This window comes from Leptosomus discolor, chromosome 13, assembly GCF_034619465.1.
Source record: "Leptosomus discolor isolate bLepDis1 chromosome 13, bLepDis1.hap2, whole genome shotgun sequence".
Classification (NCBI taxonomy): domain Eukaryota; kingdom Metazoa; phylum Chordata; class Aves; order Leptosomiformes; family Leptosomidae; genus Leptosomus; species Leptosomus discolor.
This window is the reverse complement of record NC_141403.1, coordinates 6,221,637-6,242,526: the sequence shown is the minus strand read 5'-3', so window position 1 is coordinate 6,242,526 and position 20,890 is coordinate 6,221,637. Positions and strand designations below refer to the sequence as shown.

The following is a 20,890-nucleotide window of genomic DNA, read 5'->3' as shown; positions in this document are numbered from 1 at the left end:
TGAGGCATAGAAAGCGGGAAGTATTCCGTTAGTCTGGTGCCTGTTCTTGCGATGTGTTCTGTCGCGCAAAGCTGTGTGACTATTGACCTTTGTCTGTGGCTTTTGAAGATGATAAGTTTTATGTCAGTTTAAAACCTGAAAAATGGACTAAATGATCTGAAGGCTTCAGGCTATTAGTGTTTAAACAGGTTCTAGGAGTACTTGGAGTAAGATTACTGATTTATGAAATTCTTATGTTTGACATAGGAGAAGCTATGAGAGTGTTGTCTTTTTAATGCAAATGGAGAAAGCAGCCAGAACTTCCTAGATGAAATTATGTGTAGCTTTTCAGTCTGTGTCTTGAAATAACCACAGGAAACACTTATTTTCAGCTGCTGTAGCTGTGTTTTAAAAAGATAGGGTGTTTGTGAAAAGAGTAAGAAACTTCTAAACCAGTCTGCCAGAACTGATTTTTTTTCTTCTCTCCCTTCTTCCCCTGTCGTGGGGAGTCCTTTTGCTGAAAATATGGTCAGCAGTACATTAGATTAGGGCACTAGTATATTAGTATAGGACAAAATTAAATGTTACTTGCTTGGTATAGTAGCGAAAATAGTCTAATGTTTTATCATATGTTTTCAGAGTCTACACATTTTGCAGGTTAATTTCAATGTTTTCTTGTTAATGTATTTGATGGTTTAATGGAAGGTGATTTTATGAAGTTTTTATGCTGGATTTACTATTCTGTTTTGGAATGTGTGTTAAAACCTGGGTGTTTTTTTTTCCCATGAAGTTATGTGTGAAATTTGCCTTTCAATGCTTTTGAATTCTTTGTTCCAATGTAGTGTCACTGTGGTTCAAATGGCGAGTGTTAATAACTTGCCAGCCTTTTCTTGCACATCATTAAAGTTGAAGAGTAGTCCTTTGTGCCCTAAATGTGAATGAATTTAAATAAATCTCCTATTAGAGGGGAATTACCTGGAGCAGCTTGATGGTGCTGAATGAGATTTCAGACTTTTTCAAGGGTTTGAGTTGACTGACTAAAGGAAATGAGTGTGGACGGGAAAACAGTCCGCCGAGTTCATACTGAAGCGGGTTTTCTATCTGTAAGGGCTGTGAGCAGCAAGCTGACATATGAGTGTGGTTACTAAACGGGGACAGGCAGAGGTGTATTGTTAGATGATATCCTGGTATGAACATAGTAGTTGGGAGGTGTAAGATGTAGCTGGAGTGATGCTGGCTTTAAGAACTAATTAATTTTTCTCCTAGCAAAAGACAGGTATAAGTAGTTCAAGCGGTTTCCTCTGTATTGCCTTTTTTAAGCATCTTCTAGTGTTTTACTGCTTCCTTCAAACACAAGCCAGTGGATGTTGAAAGCTCTTTTTCCTTCAAATTATTTGCTTTTCTTCCCCAATTTTGTTGAACTTGCTCCTTTCTAAAGAATCGAGTGTGTATACCACTTCAAAAAAAAAAAAAAAAAAAAAAAACCACAACAATTCATGCCTACTTGCACCTAGTTTCATCTTCAGGAGACATCAGGATAACATCCTGCATCACGGAAGAGCTTAGCCCAAGAAGCATCCTGTATGTATTCGGAGTTGGAAGTAATTAAAGGGTAGGTTCTGTGGGTGGGTGTTATGGTAGGACTAACCAATGAATCCCCTTGTTAAAAAAACCCAAACCAAACAAAACCCCCCAAAAAACCCTAAAAAACCCCAACAAACCGCTATTAGGGTAGGTTATTGTACTATGCTCTCTTACTTTTTTATTAATACCTTACTGTCACACAAATACTAGATTGGTGGATATGGATACAAGAGCAACAAACTTTAATCCTAGTTCTTGACTATAAATGTTTTTTAAATGGATCTTCATTTTATTACAATAGTGATACTTCATTGTGTTTATGGGGAATCTTACTTAAAGGAGCATGGGCAGTAACAATCTATTACTTGGTAATTTTCTTAAGTTGCTGCAGCAAAGACAGAAACGCACTTCAAATTCGAGAGAAGTTTTTTTTTATATATATATTTGAAAGAAGAGAACTGTGGCTATGTTAAGGATGAACTTGAAACACCCATCCTTGAGGGACAGATTACAAAAATGCAAAAGATGGAAGGGCAGAATGAGGTCAGCAGATGTTTTATGTGCTTGAAACTGCTTGATTATCTTGGGCCATTACTAAATGCGATCTGTGTGTGCTTAAATTTATCCTATGGCATTTAAAGAGAAGTTTTCTGTTGCTGTGTTATCTACGGTGGGAATTCTTAATTTCTGTTCCGTTGGCTGTTGGTTCTCTTGTAATCAGGATACCAGATCCAGCTGAAGAACCTAATGTGATTAAAACTTCTCTGGATTGTTCCAGCACTTCATTTTTGCCTTTTTTTTGGCATCTGATGTATGAAATAAGAGGCTTTTCTCACGTTACCTATACGATGCTCTGTAAGGCCACCCTGGCCATTTGATAGAGGTGAACAAATGGTAAGGAACACTTGGCATTTCTTAGTTCCATTTCAACTCAGTAACTAAAAAAAAAAATCTAAATTGGAGTGAGATACTACCTTATCTTGATAGGGAGCTTATGTGGTTGTCAATACAGCATGTTAAAGCAATAAACTGTTTCTTTTCAGCAGTGTCATTAATCTAATAAAAGATAGATCAGTGTAACACAGAAGGAAATTTGGTATCTGATCTGTTTTGATATCCCAAAGGCAATAGGAATAAAATGAACTTGTTAGACATAGTGACAATTAGGACTAAAAGAATTTGGGTTTGATTAGGTCAAGTTGCATTGTAAAACAATGTGGTTGATACTACTTTCATACTGTAAGACTAACAGGCTTCTGATGCTGTCGGTAGGTATTTGCAAAATCGCTTACTCCTTGTGTTTGCAGAACCTTTGCATTTAAGTTTTGGATCATTTCCTGATCAAATGATGGAGTCTTTTATACTTGAGTAATTGAACTTTGGTTATTTTGAAAATTATTTGGGACAGTTAGTAGAACTAATTATCAAAATTACACTTTAGTCGCTGTTGGAAGGTCATCACAAATTACTGGATTAGATAAACAAAAGAAAATGGTACATTGAGTTCTTTCTGATTCAGAGGAACGTGTGTATCTTTGAAAATGGAATCAGCTGAAGGTTCAGGGAGCAGGAGAAGTCATGTGGCATCACTGGTGTGGTTTACTTTGCATGGGAGTGTGGAGGAGTCAGGTTGCTTGTTGTACGACTTCGTTAGGTTTGAAAAGTCCATAGTACTGTACTGAGTATGAGCTCTGTATCCTTTGTTTCTCGTGTTTTGTTACTGCTCATACCATTTCTGTGGCAAGTACGAATGAAGAGGGTTGGCTTTGGAACTTGCATGTTGCTACGACCAGAGCCAGTTTATAACCTTTTCCTTCTGTTTTTTCTACGTACTTTTAGCTTTCTGGGTTACAGGAAGGCACAGAGGGCAGCTCCTGAACTGCCTGTTCAGCAAACAGTGCAGGCCGGCTGGGGGTTACCATTGCACGGCCAGGGGAGCTGAGTAGACCCCTTTGTTTCTCATCTGACACGGACTAAAGAGATGTCCTCAGGAATTACACATGTCCATACAGTGGTTGCTATGGGAAATGAGTCTTTTGGGAAACTCCAGCTGTTGACAAATTGGGTTGAAACTCTGAAGCTATGTTGGGGAAGAAGGGTTTTGGTTGTTTTGGTTTTTTTTTTTGAAGTAAATGGATTAATAAATAACTGCCTGTTTTGGACATAAACCTCACATCTCCTCAAAACTGTGCTAGTAATGCGGAGTGCAGTCCAGCCAATTTTTGAAGTGCCTATAGACAGAGTTTGTCTCTAGTGCTTAACCCAGCTCATTCTTACAGGTGCATCATGGTTTAACCCCAGCCGGCAGCTCAGCCCCACGCTGCCGCTCGCTCTCTTCCCCTGGCTGGGATGGGGGAGAGAACTGGGAGGGTGGAAGTGAGAAAACTCGTAGGCTGAGATAAAGACAATTCGACAGGGAAAGCAAAAGCCGCACACGCCAGCACAGCAGAACAAGGAATTCAGTCCCCGCTCCCCATGGGCAGGCAGGAGTTCAGCCATCTCCAGGAGAGCTGGGCTCCATCACGGGTAGCAGTGACTTGGGAAGACCAACACCATCACTCCCAACATCTCCCCTTCCTCCTCCTTCCCCCGGCTGAGCATGACGTCACACGGTCTGGGACCCCCCTTTGGTCGGTGGGGGTCAGCTGTCCCGGCTGTGTCCCCTCCCAGTTCCTCGTGCCCCCCCAGCCCCCTCGCTGGTGGGGTGGGGTGAGGAGCAGAAGCGCCCTTGGCTCTGGGTCAGCCCTGCCCAGCAGTAACTAACACACCCCCTGTGACCAGCGCTGTTCCCAGCACCGATCCAAACCATGGCCGTACCAGCTGCTACGGAGAAAATTAACTCCATCCCAGCCCAAACCAGCATAATGTGTAATAGGAAGTTTCTTATGTGTCTTCATTTGCTCTTTGTGCCCTTCTGCTTGCAAGCTGTGGAGCTAAATGAGAAGCTCTCTTTAGCCTTTACTACATTTTTAAAGACCACTGTGGATTTTCATCCACAGCTCACATCTAGAGTATTTTGCATCTGGGGAATGTTTTGTGGGGTTTTGTTTTGTCTTGTATTTCTTACTCCTTGGAGAGTTTCGTGTTGCTGCTTGTTTTAAGAGGGTGTGACCAGTGGCTTCGTGAGTTTAGGGTGCTTTCCAGTAGAGAAAGCAGTTTAGGAGTTAGCTAGTAATACGCTTGCCAGCTTTTAGAGGAGCAGTCTGAGAAGATCACAAGAAGTTGTGAAAATTGCTGAGTTAGGCAGACAGGCTGTCTTTATTTTTCTAAACCTAACCAGGGACTGCCTCAAGATGTAAAGCTCCATTTTAGAGAAGTACCATGTTCTCTCCATGTCTGTCCATTCCGTGTGTCGTCGTCATCCCCCCCCTCCACCTTCCTCTTGTGCTGTTGAAGCCCACAAAGATACTTTGCTTAAACTTTCAAATTAAATTGATGTGGTGATGCTTGACTTAAACTGTAGACAACCTGAAATTAAAACTAGAGCAAGAACTGCCTGCTTGACCTTCACTGAACGTAGAAAAATACCTGATATTCCCAAGTGCTTATGAAATGAGGTTCCTTCTTCAGCAAAGTGATCAGTGCCTTGAGTTGCATTTTCTTCCCTGCATTCAGCCTTGCCTAATGTATTTCTAGCTCTTTCTGAGTTAACCTGAAATTATTTCAACCACAGTTCAGACTGGGCTAGCTACCCAGTTGTGTGCAACAATGCAGGCGTTCCCCACTCCCCCTCCCTTTCCCTTTTTTTCTTTTTAATCTATCAGTGTTGTTTGTAGCTCAGTTTTTTCCACTGGATTTGGAAGAGGAAACAACATTATGGACTGTTGGCCGCACGCAGCGGACGAGAGCAGTGTCGTAGTTGGTGAAGATTCTGGGGTCTGTCTGTGACTAGTCAAAGAAGGAAGCGTTGTGTTATTTTCAAGATCAAGCATCTCATCTTGGGGAAAAAACCCACACTTCAAGCAAAAACTTTAGTTTAATAGAATTCCGATTTGTTAATGGCAGTGCTGTAGATAGGAGAGTCAGCCAAGCCTTACAGGCAGCATCCCTAAGCAGTGAAACCTGCCAAGCTTCACTGTAACTGAAGAAATATTGATTTGAATGTTGTCAGGTGGTGTACTGGGATTTGATGCTGCTAGCCAAGTTAAAAAAAAAAAAAAATTCTTTTCCAATGACAGTCAGCTGTGAAGTTCCTAAAATGGCTACATGTATTTGAAGAAGTTTTTGGGAAAATTCATTCCTTCTGGATGAAGTTTGAGATGTGTTCGATTTTAATACTGCCAGATGAAGTTTATGAACTATTTCAAGCAACAACAGGGTGTTAGGATTTACTTAGGTTTTACGGTTTTCTTTGAAAAAAATATTTTCTATGAGCTGCTTTGTAACTTCTTAATTTTAAAGTGCTTAGGGAAAACGTAGTTATTTGCTGAAGGAATTTTTTTTACAAAATGCTAAGTTACTTTTATTATGATGTTAACAGCTGAAGCAGTAAGGTGCTGCAGAGATTTGCAGAATATCAGAAAATATCAATATATGCATCTTTGGCAATAAAGCTCTATCCTGTACATCTTTCCTTTGGTGTTTTGTGCAGTGACAAAGAGTACTTACAGTCCTTGCAACTTCTGTTACAAACTTAGGCCCACTTAAAAGCAGTTGTATAACTTTTTTTTGCTGATCCAAATTAGAACAGATGCTTCTGAGATAATTAATCTTTCTTTTTTTTCCCTTGCTTTGTGCGTGGTCAAAAAATGACCAACTTTTCCATTAAATTCTTTTTTTGGGGAAAAGTAGATTGGACTCAAGGTGGAAAATGCGGAGGTAGAGGAAATCAGGTCTTTTAAAAGCTTAATTTTTAAAAATGGAGGGGGGCTATTAGGAAATGAACTGTTCCACTCTTTATTCAACAGCCTGGATGTTGCACATTGTTGATAAATGTACTATTTTAAAGGCACTTTTAATGTATAGGTTGTAAGGTTTCTTTAGACAAATTATTTGCTTGCAATTAGGAAGGCTGCTGATGCTTTGAGGCCTTTTCTGGTTTGTATAATACGTAATTATAACTGCTTAACAGTTTTTCTTTGGTGGTCCCTGATGTGGCAGAAAAAAACCCAGCTTATTTTCAATGTAGTATTGCCTTAATATGGACTTCTAGAGTATGTATGCTAATCTTTGTTCATTACATAAGGGAAAATATGAAAAATATTTTTCTTTCTTTATCTGGACTGGCTTTTCCTAAAAATCCGAATTTGAAATGTCCCCTCTCTGTTGTTTTTTTTTTCTTCCCCTTAGATTTGAGTTCTGTGAACCTGCCTTTGTGGTTGGTAATTGTTTGGAAATAGCCTCAGACAGTCATCAATATGACCGGATTTACTGTGGAGCTGGAGTCCAGAAAGACCATGAAAACTACATGAAAATTTTATTGAAAGTTGGAGGCATTTTAGTAATGCCTATAGAAGATCAGGTGACTTAGTGACAATTTCCCCTTTTTATCTTTCAGTATGAGAAATCTGTAATTTAAGGAATGCTTTTAAATGTATATTTGACTAAGTTAATGTTAAACTAATGATACCTTGATTCAGTGTATTGTTGCAGTTAAGCAGATGTTGGTCTTTTTAATGAAGTATTGAACTTTTTTCCCTTAAACTTGTAAGAAAGCATCAATATCCTGCTTTTGTCAATATCTTTGATTTTGTCTGTGGCAAAACTGTGTCTTCAGTGAAACTAATATTTTCAGTGTATTACACCAGTCCCAGAACTGCTTTAAAATCTCGCTGGCACACAGACGTTTTCAGTCAGTACTTCAAAACAAAGAAGTCGCCCTCTAAACCAGGAGAATTTATTTTGGAGAGATAGGAAATAGCTGTGATTAGTGGGACATTGTAAGGGGAGGAAAAAAACTGATGGAAGAAATACGACTTATTTCCAGCAGTTTTCAGTGTTGCTTTTCCATGTTAGATTAAATGTTTTCCAGACAGGTTTATTATTTTAATAATACTTCGCACTTTTATCACTTTTCATTCTTAGATCTCAAAAGGCTTTGCAAAGGTAAGTATTATTCTCCCTGTTTTACTAATAGGGAAATTGAGAAAGTCAGATTATGTGACTTAAGTTGATGTCCTCCTAAATACAGATAATCACTAAAATGTCTCTTGATAAAGTAACTAGCATGTTTATCTTCCAGAAAGAATTATTACATTATGTATCTGCTTTCTCAAAATACCAAAGTGATTTAAACATAGCCTGCATGATTCAGTTCCACAAATATTTTCTTTCAGTATTTATTGGACTAAGACAGTCAGTTGAAATTGATGAAGTCCAACTTAAAGTCAGTCACAACTTGAAAGCAGAATTAAAACTGTGAATATTTCTACCTTATATACAAATGATTAGGGGGCTGGAGTCTGTGAAGTATAAGGAGCAGCTGAAAGATCTGGGTTAATCGAGCCTGCGGAGAAACAGCCAAGGGAACATCTAATTCCTGACTTGGCTTCTGAAGGGGCTGGAGAATTTACCTGGTAGACAGGAGTCCAGTTCTGCGTGCAGATGCACAGCAAACGGAAAGCAGAGTGTTGCACGTGGCAGCAGGGGGGCATTCTGCCTGCACACAAGGAAAACAGGTTTTCATACTGAGCGGTTCAACATTAGAGCAGGTTGAGATTCCCCAACCTGTCTAGGCAGTCCTAGGAGATCTTTCTTAACTTCGTTGGAAAAGCTTCCGAGTTGCCTGATTTAACTTTGTAGTTGGTCTTGTTCAAGCAGGAGGTAGGACTCCAGAGGTTGTTTCCAATCTAAAGTGTTCTGTGATCTGTTGGAAAAATCAGAAAAAGCAAAACTTACCTTGGGCCTTAATTTTCCAGCTGCATCTCTTCCAATTGCCAAAGAGCCTTATTCAGTACTCTAGGGACCAAGTAATATCTCAAGGAATATGAAAGTCCTTTCTGCTCATAAAACAGCCTTTATAAATTAATTTTGAAGCAAATGAAACTAGCAGTGTGTTTGAACACCAGTCTGAATAGTATTAAAGATCACAAAACTGTAACCACTGATCTATTTTGTTTCTGTTTTTATGCAGCTAACGCAAATCTTGAGAACGGGACAGAACACGTGGGAAAGTAAAAATATCCTTGCTGTATCATTTGCTCCGCTAGTGCAACCGAACAGAAATGACAACGGCAAACACGACACTGTGGGCCTGCGTAAGTGTCACTTGTGCTCGCTCCCTTTGCCTCGGCGGGGTGCTGGAAGTGGGGAGGCTGTGCTTTTACAGACGGAATGAGGTAGCGCAGGAACGTACAGTTTAGCAAAGCAGTAGCTTGCTGATACATTTTTGTGCTTGTAGCGCATGTTCTGTGTTTTTAATTAATCTCCTGAATTAAAATGATACAGTGCTGCCAGCTTATTTTTCCAGGACTTCTTTTCCTTTTAGGTTCAGCTTCTCTATTTCTAGCGAGGTCTAGATAAAATAGCAAGATATTAGCTCTATCAGGAGTGCAAACTCTCTGATGGTCTCCCAGAGAAAAATATTTATTTCCCCTGAAATGGAAGGAACAGGTCTAAACTGCAGCTGTGGTACAGTAGGCTATTAAGAGCTGGGTGTGCTTGTGTCTGCCTGCAACTGGTACAGTCATGGCTACCTGTTTTGGGTTTTGTATTAGTCATCGGGGTTGGCTTTCAAGCTGCAATGCTTCAGATTAGGTTAGTTAATGGTATTCAGAAGGTCTCTGAAAGTACATCTCATACCAAGTTGATAAGACCATGATAAGGGGAAGGGGGGAAAAGTGGCAGAGAAGGCCATAGAGTTGAAATTTTCTGTCAGAGTAGTCAGGGCTAGGAGCAGGATAACACACAGAGCTTCAGTGGCAACTTAAACCCAACAGAGAGCCTAGAAGGTAACAGCTTTTCTCTCCTGTTTTGTTCTGTTAACATACAACCAAAGGCAACTAGTCCCCCCTTCCTCTTCATATGTTTCTTGCCTCCATGCACATTTTTTTAACTGTGAAACAGGTACAAACCCTTCAGGAGTCCAGGGTGTCCTGTCAGGTTGCGTTGGCTGTAACTACTGATCCGGCTATTAATTTTGAGAGGGTGTGTAAGCTTGAGCTTGCCTGGGATGGTTCCTTATTATAGTTACCTTTTTTTTTGTTTTGTTCAAAGTATAGAAGATCCTTTCCTTAATGTAATCAGTTCTTTTAAAGAAATAGTTAATGTTGGTTGTTTTAACACTTGCTTTTTGAAACCTCAGAAGTTATTTCCTGAAATTAACTTGTTACTGCAAGATGAATTTTTTCCTCTGTTCTTTGCTTTAGGTGTAGCCCATAGTTGATAGGTTGTATCATGACTAACACTGAGATACAGAGGTGGCTTATCAAACTTTCCGGTCTTACTATGATTTTATACAGTCTAATTCCCTAGAAGATAGAAGAGGATTTTTTTTTTGTCACCATTCCTAAATTTTAGGAGTGAAAATAGTGCAGACCAGTAGCATTCAGAACCAAACTGTAGTGCAATAAAGGTGTTTCCTTGTAAGTAGCTTGATACAGTAATTTCAAAATTACTTTTACTGAGGAAAATTACATGCAAATGTGCTACTAAGTTGGCACTTTTTAAAGGAAAAAGAAAAAGAAAAAGAATATTAGAGCTTGAAGTTACAGTGTAAAATGAAATCTGTAAGACAGGCCTCTTTCCATTGCTCAGGCTGGTCTAGTTTTAACATGAAGCTTAAAAAAAACACAAGGGATTTGTGTGTACAAAGTAGTGGTCTAAAGCTCAAGAAATAAATATTCTAGCTAATTTCTCTTAAGGTAACATTGTCTTACTTGTTTCAAATCTATACACCTATAAATTATCTTAAAAGTTCAGGCAAGCCTAGTAAACATCATTCTTCTGTGAACTTCAGCCAGAAACTGCAGATGTCACTACAAAATACTAATGAAAGACACTATGCCATGCTTCAGACAGCCCTTCAAAGCCTTCTGACACGTGTGTAACGTTAGAGATGGACTAGAGTTATAGCTCTCACATGTACATAGGGCTTAGTAAAATATGTCAGCCAGTTGTTCTCAAAGTAGAATCTTTTTTCCATAGAAAACGCCAGAGGTGTTGCTAAAAGGATCATTTTACCAGCTTTGTTACTGGTTAGGACACGGTTCACAGCTGCTAGACAGTTGGAAAGAAGTGGACATTAAGCATCCAAAAAAATGCATCCTGTTCCTCTTATTTAAAAAAAAAAATCCATAATGGAAATAGTTTGATAAATGCTTATAAGGGGGAAACTAAGACAAATTGGCGGTAAACCACATCCAGATTCTCGTGTTATGTGTAAATGATTTAAGATGGCTTATTCAACACTAGAGTGGTTACACTTGTGGGGCATGTTGCAGGCAAGAATGAACTCTGTCTTTGGGTATGCTGTGTGGTAAGGCTGTGTGATAAGGGTCAAGCACCACTAGCGCTGGTAAAGTAAATACTCTGCATCTCAACGAAGTTGTACGTTTGAGCAGGATGTTAACATGGTTGCATAGCTTCGTGCTGAACTTGGTGTGGGAAGTGAACTTGTGTTCACCCACACGGTACTGTATATGCTGGAAGCTCTGCCTGATCATGAGCCCAGGACCTCACTCATAAGTCGCAATGATAGGTTTTATTGCAGCCTAATTTTCTGTTTTGTTTAATCGTATTGAAGGAGAAAAGATGAAACTTCTTAGATTCAGTTAAATTTTATTATATTTTTGAGTTTTGGTTACCCTCAAATGTAATTTTTAAACATCAAACAACTTTGAGAAGATCACTAATCAAAACAAAAGTGAGTTTGATGGCTTGGTCAGTGTGGCTTAAATCCATGAATATTAGTGGAACTTAAGGCTACTTCTGGCATTGGAAGTATTCCCTAGGTGTCCTCCTGACACGTAGTTCTGTGTTCAAACAGATTTTATATTGCCTGCATTGGAAAGCTTTCTGACTGCCTCACTGTAGGGCTTCCTAACGATCCTTTCTACCTATCGAGCATTTAATTTTTTTTTTTTTTTTCAAAATACAGCAAGCCTGAAGCTTTCTAAAAGCTCATTTTCTTTACAATATCTCTGTGTGTGTGTCTGGGACTTCTGCACAGAAGTGCAGGAGCTTTAGACCTCGACTTCCTTTATGTAGTGTGAGTTGTTGGTAGTTGCCAGTTACAGGGTATGATCTGGGGTGTGACTGTGAGGAGCTTTCTTTGTCTTTAAACCTTTTAGATGCTGTTATCTTCAAAATCAAATAGAATATAATGAATCATAACTGTCACTAAAAATAATACAGTTGGTTTATATTATCTTACAGGATAAGAAATCTGAGAGCTTACTGCTTTTGCACCTATTTCAGGATGCAGTGTCTCACAATAGTGTTCCATCCCCTTGAAGGAAATACTTTTTTTTCTTCTGATCATGTGAGGTCTCTTACACAGATCTCTATATGGGACCAATGCCTGCTAGTCCGTTTCTTCAACTTTATATACCTTGTGCTTGCATTTACTATAATTGGCATACAGTCTCCAGTCATGGCTTGTTTAGCCTGATCTTATAAATATCTTTTGGATAGTTAGGTAAAGGTTTTGTTCTTGAATTTTGAGTTGGTTTGTTATCAGATAAGTGGGGCTTGTTTTTTTTATTTCCGTTGGCATTAGCTGAACTCGGTATTGTCAGTCATCAACATCCTTTCTGTCTCGGATATGAGTAACTGTCATGCGACTGAAGTAAGTGTATGAAACAATAGATTTTGGTTTGAAATACTCTTTGAGTGTTTTTTAAGCTGAATGCAATATTGGAAGTGTAATTATCAGAATTTATTTCTTCGCTAAGTTCTTCCTTGCTGCAGTCCCCATTAATTTTGTGCTAGTTTGTACACAAAGAGAAATAACAAGTAAGGAAGTTGAACAGGCTGCAGTTCTGGTTACTGTGCTTTTTTTGGTTTTGTTTTCCTTGGAATTAGCCAGCCGTAGCTCATCTAGGGCAGGCATCCACCAGCCCAGCAATACTTCATAATCACCTTCCTGTCTGTTATTGGAAAATACGTGGCTTTGGGCCTTTTGTTACTTGCCCCTTTTTTTTTTTTAAGGACTTGAGTGATTTTGATTCCTTTTCTGCTGCAAAAATACAGGTGACTTCCCTGGTCGGTCAGCTGTGAAGTTCACACGGCCCTCCCTCATCAGTTGGATTCAGTAGGAAGTAGGGAAAAGCACAGGGAGTAGAAGAGGGAGGCAGAAGAAAGGCACCTGCCTAAACAAGTGTGACATAGGGGTAGCAATTGTTTCCCAACAGCAGGGTCTCTAAAACAGTGCCAGCAGTAGGTCCCAGGACTTGCCAGGTGCTGAAAGGTGACAGTATTTGTGCTATGCTTTCTTGAACTCATTTTGGTAGTCTGTTCATGCGTTCTGATTCTCTTGTGCATTTGTCAAAAGACATCTTAATTTCTTGGACTGTGCCCCAGGGTTTGTAAAGGTGGCTCTGTCTGCCCTTGTTCCATTTGCGTGTTGTAGCACGTTAACATTTCGGTTGCTCTTGACCATTAGTCGTACTGCCTTGCAGCTCATTTTTTTGTTAGAGGGAAGTTTCACTTAATGTAACTTACTTTTCTTTCATTTTAGCTCCATGTGCTGTTAGGAATCTCCAGGACCTAGCTCGAATATATATCAGACGCACCCTTAGAAACTTCATAAACGAGGAGATGAAAGCCAAGGGTATTGCTCAGAAGGCTCCTCCGAAACGAAAACGCAGGAGGTGTCGTAGACGCAGGATTAACACCTACGTGTTTGTTGGTAATCAGCTCATTCCTCAGCCTCTAGATAGTGAAGAAGATGAAAGAATGGAAGATGATAACAAAGAGGAGGAGGATAAAGATCACAGTGAGGCCTTGAAGCCAGAAGAGCCTCCTCGAAATCTGTTGAGAGAGAAAATTATGAGTCTACCGTTACCTGAATCTTTAAAAGCATACTTGACCTATTACAGAGAGAAATAACTTGTTTTAAGTAGAAATAATGCCTACTGATAGTTCCTTTATTCTTGAAAATGTAGCATTTATTAAGAAGTAGGTGGACAAATTATTAGTCTTTCATCAAGACTGAAGTACAGCGATAAGTCGTAACTTGTCTCTATCTTGTCTTTGCTACAAGGAAGACTTGCATTCAACAGTAGATCCCTTTTTAAAAATCTATTTTTCTTTAAATTTTGAAAATGCTGTTTTAACTCTGATAGAAGTATATATTCCATTATGCAGCACTAATCAATATTTTGCATGGTAAGTCTTTTTTGATCCCTAACAGATTTGTATTGATAAAAGGATGAGTGAAATTTTATATATGCTAAATAATTGTTAAAACATGTGCATCTGACTTGATTTGTCTGTATTTATTATTAGGGGAACATTTTAAACATGCAGACACTTATCCTCTAATGTCAGAATCAGACCCTTTTAAAGTTTATTTTACTATGGCTTTGTTGCAATCATTATTACTCTGTTGGTTTAGATGTATTCCAACAACACAAGTGCAATAAATGTATACAGACACTGAATGAGCTGGCTTTAATGAAATACGAAAACACAAGTTCTGAAATGTCAGATGACCCTGCTACTTCGGCATTTGTATCTTTTGCCAAAAGATCTTGAGAAAAGTCACAGCTTCTCTCAGAGCCTTAAAGAAACATCATAGTGAATAAGAAGCAAAGCAATGCTTACTTCAGCTCTGCTTATGTTTAACTCCATTCTACACTTTCAGTATTTCTAACTAGGGGCCCTTCCTTATCTGCAGGAAGTTTAGGACAGTACATTTTGTTTATTTTTACAGCTCACAGCATTAAGTCAAAATGTTTGGTAATACAGGATTGTAATTTAGATTTCAGTCATCTATATTTACTGCTTTTAAGTAGAGGTAGAATTTCAACATAGTTCGTATTGCTTATTGGGATAGCTATAATAGTAGAAGTTAGAATTTGTTCAGCAAATGCACTTTAGTAAGTGAATTTTATACTTAACATGCATCTCCAAAAAGGTAGACTTGTGCTAGCCTATATTTTGTTTCTGAGCATGGCTCTTAGCACAAAAAATATTTATAAAAATCATGCGCATCTTTTGGAAACCTAAGAGTAGCAGTGCAACTGTGGGGACCCACAATAGTGCTGATTTAAATCCTTCTGCGATTTTTTCCTCTTCTGGTTGTGAAGTTACTTGCAGTTCTCATTTTTAACTTTGTTTGATTTTACCATCTTAATTTCTTCACTCTGTTGTAACATAACCATGAGGGAAAACACTATTAAGAACTTGGCATGATATGCATTAAAAGCCACAATCATTGGAAACATATGCCTGTTGGACCCAGTGAAAAACATTCCTCTTGAAATAATCTTGCACGATACATTTTGTAATACCAGCAACAATTCTTTATATGTAATAACACCAGAAGAAAATAATCACGTATTTCTAAAACAGTAAGTGTTCCAAGTATTTATAACCAGCCAATATTCATGTGGTCTGACAGTCCAATACTGACTTCAAAATATGTAAGCATTTCGTCGCATCTGAGAAGGAAGATAATAGATATTCCCGTGACACTGACTCTTTACAGTGCGTTTCATGCTGTAGTCCCTGGTTTTAAGGTACATCATAGTAATGTTTAAGTGGAATTTCATGAAGGCCTGTTGTACCAGCATGTGGAGTTACTTTCCGCAATATATTTACAGTATAAGTAAACAAAACTATTTGAAATGAATATTCTGACTTTATTTTAAAAGCAGGAAAAACTAGTAAGAAATAGTTTTCCAAAATAATGATACTAATAAAGTAATTGTGATGCTTCAGCTATAAGAATTGAACATAATCTTCTTTTAAGTGGATTCTTTTAGATGGAGTTTAAATAATCTGAAGTTTGAGATGTTTTTTGTCTCTCCTTTTCTTGGAATCTACATCCATAAGCTCAAGAGTATGAGATTACTAAATATTACTTAAATACTTTAAGGACTTTATACAGGATGCTTTTGGAGAATAAATTTCTGCGTTCTTTCATGCCTGTGTACTTGGGAAAATGGACAGCGGATGACTTGTCATGACTCTTCAGTATGTAAGTTTTTTTTTTTTGGAGTCACTGAAAGAGAATGTTTCTTCTGTGTTTTATATGTGGATTTATTTTACACTCTTGAATTTATATTTACATAAATAAAAAGGTAGAAACGCAAAATGAATTAAAACTTAATTTTTGCCATCTCAGTTGATGATGGGGACATTGTTGCAATAAAATGGATTTTTTTTTTGTGGTTTCCGCTTGCTTGAATCTGTGTTTCTGTGCAAGTATTTTCAGTAATTTGGGAATTCAGATACCACTTTGTTCATAGTTAGGTCAGTAACTTCTTAATAAAAGCTATTCTTGAATTTCAGAAATAGAGTAATACCCTTCTTGCCAAACTTCGAATTTTTGCAAAGGTTGGAAGATGTTATTCATGATACAGGAAAGCTATTTCGGGCCCAGCACTACTTTAGAAGTACTCATGTGGAGAGCTGGTTTCCTCTGGAAAGCCCAGAAGCTGTACTTGAGCTCTTTAGTCAAGACAGTTTCATGGTGGTTGGTTATTGAGTTTTTTCTCCTAAATACTGAGATTGTTTTCACCCTCAACAGAGCAATTGTCTGGGTCAAAAGAAATCTTGAAGACTAAGGTAAGAACAGCAAGGGTGGTGAGCAGCTAGTGAGTCACACTGCCTGTTGAAACTCCCTCTTGGTGCAGCCTTACTTTGTTACCAGGTGGAGGAAAAATAGGAGGTGGGTGGGCTGGGCTGACGAGCAATCCTGTAGTTGTGGTCACTGTGAGGAAGGATGTGAGGAATTGGAACTTCCAGGGGGTTTTATCGTCTTTGGTCTGGAGGAGAACTTGAGACCAGTTTCAGTAGACCTGGAGTTTTTAATCCCTCATCGTTCAAGAAAAGCTGAACAGCCACCTCCCAAAACCGGGAAACCATTTTAATGGAAATGGACCTGAACAGCTCTTCCGTTCAGGGGAAGAGGCTCCCTCCCTCAGTGGCTCTTCCTTTAGGGGAAGAGGCTCCCTCCCCCTTTAGGGGCTGGCAACCTAGTCGTCTTGTCTGTCTTTTTTTTTTAAATCCTGTCTTGTTTTTCTCTGAACTACTTTTTAAAATGCATCTTTACCTGTCAGTTTGAAAACAAATAGGGAATGTAATCAAATGTGCTATGTTCTAATTAAAGCTGTTTTAGCTCATTAAATATTAATCCATATCTCCTCAAGAGTGTCTCCTTCCATCATCCATGTAATTGAGTAAAACTGAAGGCTTCTACCTTTGTGTGATTTACTAATCAGTTATAAAAAATAAAGAAGTTGTGTGCTATGCTGCTCTTAGAGGTGTAGACAGAACTCCACCTTAGTGAGCTGCTAATTGTTTTGGCAACACTTGAATCATGTAGGAGGTCCTGTCCATGAACTTGTTCTGAGAAGGTCATTGGAGTGTGACTGGAACAGTAATGCTTTAGAGTGTGTTGCTTGATATCCCTTAGCAAAATTAACTTCGGTAAAGTCTAGATGGCTGGCTTGATAAATGCCTGTCTCTGGCCTTTGTGGCTTCACAGTGTGCACGTCAGCTCCCTGAATTAATCTGTTCAAGTAAAGCTGGCTTGTTTAGCCACCGGCTTGCAGCGCGTTTATGGTCGGTATGGAACCAAGAATAATGCTGATCTATTGATGCTTTTTAACATGAGGGTAACATTTTCTTTCTAGAGTCTTCTGATTGCCATCCTTGTGTTCTGCAGTGCTTTAAAGAGAATTGTCAGGGGAGCGAAGGGGACTTGCACCTCCCGGTAAAGCTCTGTCTTCTGCTGCTGTGAACTAGGGAACTATGTAATACCTTGCCGGGATATTTTGCAAAACATTTCGGTGCTGGAGAGAAGCGAAAGCTTTGAATTGTTTTTTCTCCCTCTTCCTTCATCCATTCACAAGCAGCCACGATGACCATAGGCTGGAAGAAGAGGGAACAGAGGGCAAAAGTTTCATCAGTACATGCTAAATACTGTTTTTATGAGCATTTCCTTGCCATTTTGCTAGCCTGTTCCTCCTGACTGAGAAGTTGTTCATTAGGGTTTCCTGCTGCTCTCCTGCTTACTTGACTGCCCTACTTCAATCGTCTTTAGTACCATTTTGATGAAAGTGGTCATTTTTACTGAAGTTTTCACCTGATCCCTAGTCAAGATCTGGAGGTTTACTAGTCTCTACTTCCTAGACAGGGGTGGGTGGGTAGTTTTTTCTCTTTGGAAAGTGTTACACTCAAAATCATTGTTTTAGGTAGAGGGGTATGTAGATCTATATATATATACACACACTCTTACAGAGATCTTAACAGTCCAATTTAAGAACCATGGTTAGTCTAGATCTACAGATTTTAGAGTAGTGCAGCTAGATTACTTTTCTATAAAGAAAATCACAGGAATATGATTAAAATTGTAGCACATGCACTTCTTCGTTTCTGTTCCTTCTCTCCGAGTTACTCTCAACCACCCTTCGTTTCCCCCAGAGCGTTGAATCCACAGCTTGCAACTGCTGGAGAGGGTAGCATGGAGTTCTGCGCCTCTGCAGTCCTTCGTGGGAGGAATGTTTTATTGATATTGCTGGTTCCTTCTTGCTCTCCTGGGATCAGCTTGGGAGTCGTTTGCTTGTTGGGTAATGTGCTTTTGCATCTTCTTTCTTCGTTGCTCTGTAGCTCCAGCTTGTATCCAAGTTTTCTATACACAATAATCTGCGTGTGTTAGATGCTGTGTTTTGTTACCCCTAAGACTTTTTGTCAAGCTTTGGGTCTATATTTTTTAAGTGACCATTACAGAGCTGTGCGCAGCTGTGGGGTCTCCAGTACCAAGTGTGGGCCCATCTCTCACCACTCCATGCCAGTATCCACCACTGCTGCCTCCTGCGTCCCCACTTCCCAGGCCTCTGCTCTCCTGCCAGGGCTGCATTTCTCTGCGCTATGGCATTGTGTGAGAACGATGAATACCTCGTTCTGCCAACAATAGCTTGTCACCGCTATCTATATAAAACTACGCTTGCATCACAGAAAGGTAAACATGAGGCAAAACACATTACCTGTAGATAGCAGGTCAACTGGAGACTGGCATCACCGTGAAACGGAGTAAAAGGAATGAGCAGGTGAAGGAAAGCTCAGTTCTAGCCAGTCCAGAGGCCTTGCAAACTCGGTACAAAGCATATGGCCTCCTGTTGGCAGTGTCAGTACCGTGTTATAGGGTTACACAGGGGTGAAAAGCTTTCACATCTCCCTTAAAGGATCAAAAAGCAGAGTTTTTTAGGGTTGGGCCAGGAGTAGGGTTAAAGGAGTGAGAGGGAGCAGTTTGTATAGGGGGAAATGACTGGTAAATAAACAGTAGCAACAGATCAGTTTATATCATAAAAAATTTATCAAGAGGTTTTGATTCCTCTTTCAAAATCTTTCATTTCTGCCAGTTCCCAGCTCTGTACAATCGATAGTGTTCGTATGTTGGCCTGAAAGGAGGTTTTGCTCAGTGTGTTAACCGCTTGTAACTTCTCTTTTATCCTGGCCTTCAGTTTGTCTGTCTGTTGAATGGTATGGTGCATATTCCTGCTGTAATCCATAGAAACAAACACGGGATGCAGTATTCCTGTACTGTTTGTGCCACATCTAACACATTCTGTAACATTGGCTTTCAGTAATCTGTTAACAGTTGTGACCTTTTTAGATCAACATCCTGCAAAACTATGACTGTTATTTATAGTACTTTGTTGGGTTTAGCTTGTTTTTTGAGGGTTTCTTTTGTTGTGTGGTTTGTTGGTTTTTTTTTTCAAAACCCAATGGGTCAGTTTTTTATAAAATAAAAACGTAGTACATCCCAGAAAAATGCTTTCTAACCTTGCTGAGGAATTGTATCGAAAACATTGTGCATATTAAATTACACCGAAAGAGGGCAGTGCTGCCTTATGGGACTCTTAAAGGCTGTGCTGGCAACTGGTAGAAAAGAGAATTAAATAAAATATCTACATTGATGTTTTTATAATGAAATATTTCTTTGAGTAACTTGCTTAGATATCTATCTGGAAGATGTAGAATCAACCTCTGAATCTTTTTATGATTTTTTTCTGAATAATTTTCTGAAACTTCTATTTTAGGGGTGTTGTATAATAGCTTTTTTCTGGGGCATGCTTTAATCTGAGACCTTTTCAGAGCTGCTGATGTGGGTAAAGCCTTCCCTTCATAGAAATTTCAGGTCCCACGCTGTAAAAGGGTCTGTCAGGGCTTGACCGGCTGAGTAATTGAGCATCAGATGTCTTCAGCTGCCAGAGCTGTTTTGGATTTCGTAGTCGTGCTTACTTGAGCCCATGCGTGGGGACTGGACATTTGGGCACGTGAGGAAGGCATGGCTGTGCCAGGTATCATCCATGCCTGGGTGGGACTTACAGACCTGTGTGATTCGGTAGCCGGCGGCTGCTCGGCTCCCAGGTTTGAGCAGCGTGTGCGGAGGCAGCGGCAGGACGGGAGGCCGCGGTTGTGAAGCCAATGCACGTTAGGTGATAGGAGGCACGGGGTGCTAAAGCCTGGCCCCAGCGAGACGTTTCTCAGAGAGCGAGGTGTAACCTGAGGGGAAGCACGTCGGGGCGCTGCTTGCTGCTCTGCCGCCAAGGACCCCAACAAGAGGAAAATCCTTTGCTCTGAGGATGGCAGAGCCCTGGCACAGGCTGCCCAGGGAGGCTGTGGAGTCTCCTTCCCAGGAGATGTTCAAAACCCACCTGGATGCCATCCTGCGCAACCTGCTCTGGGTGAACCTGCTTCAGCAGGGGGTTGGACTAGATGGTCTCCAGAGGTCCCTTCCAACTCCTACCGTTCCGTGAAGAGCTTTGTCCATTCCAGATCCTCTAGCTGTGCCACGAACAGATCCAAGTCCTACCCTCGGTATTTGCAGCAACAACCAAGCTAGTTGTCCAAGCCTCTGGATTATGCAAACTGGCAGTTCTGCAGTCCTGAGAGTTTGTAGTCTCTGGCAGTTGCTGATTTACTTATGAAAATTGGGAAAAAATATGAAATGGTGGCCAAAAAAGCAAGTGTCATATTTAAAGCATGAGACAAACAGACCTGTCGTACTGTTACCACAGTATGATCTCAGCTTTGCTGATGATGCCAGTGCTGAGATGAGCGTTGGCAACGTGCTCGCTCGGATGCAGTTCCAACTTGTCTTGAAAAACGAAATGCGTTTCTAAACTATTGTGATAGCAGAGGGAGGACGTGAATGCTGAACGTTCAGGCCAAAGGGAGGTTTTGCGTGGATGCAAAGGTTGGCCCGCCTGCT

General features: G+C 39.9%; 1 protein-coding gene across 10 annotated transcripts in view; it reads left to right on the top strand.

Annotated features, from left to right (window-relative positions):
• The window catches only part of PCMTD1 (protein-L-isoaspartate (D-aspartate) O-methyltransferase domain containing 1), a 46,064-nt gene extending 30,101 nt beyond the window's left edge, over window positions 1-15,963 (top strand). For 9 of the 10 annotated variants that reach the window (XM_086472739.1, XM_086472738.1, XM_086472737.1 and 6 more), the window contains 3 exons: window positions 6,853-7,024; window positions 8,636-8,759; window positions 13,181-15,963. In XM_086472739.1, the coding sequence (XP_086328865.1) occupies window positions 6,853-7,024; window positions 8,636-8,759; window positions 13,181-13,551 (667 nt within the window). In that variant the 3' untranslated portion in view covers window positions 13,552-15,963. Of the gene's footprint in view, window positions 1-1,502; window positions 1,592-6,852; window positions 7,025-8,635; window positions 8,760-13,180 lie in introns of those variants that run through there. The other variant, XM_086472743.1, reaches the window with a different exon arrangement.
• Window positions 15,964-20,890: the final 4,927 nt, after the last annotated feature.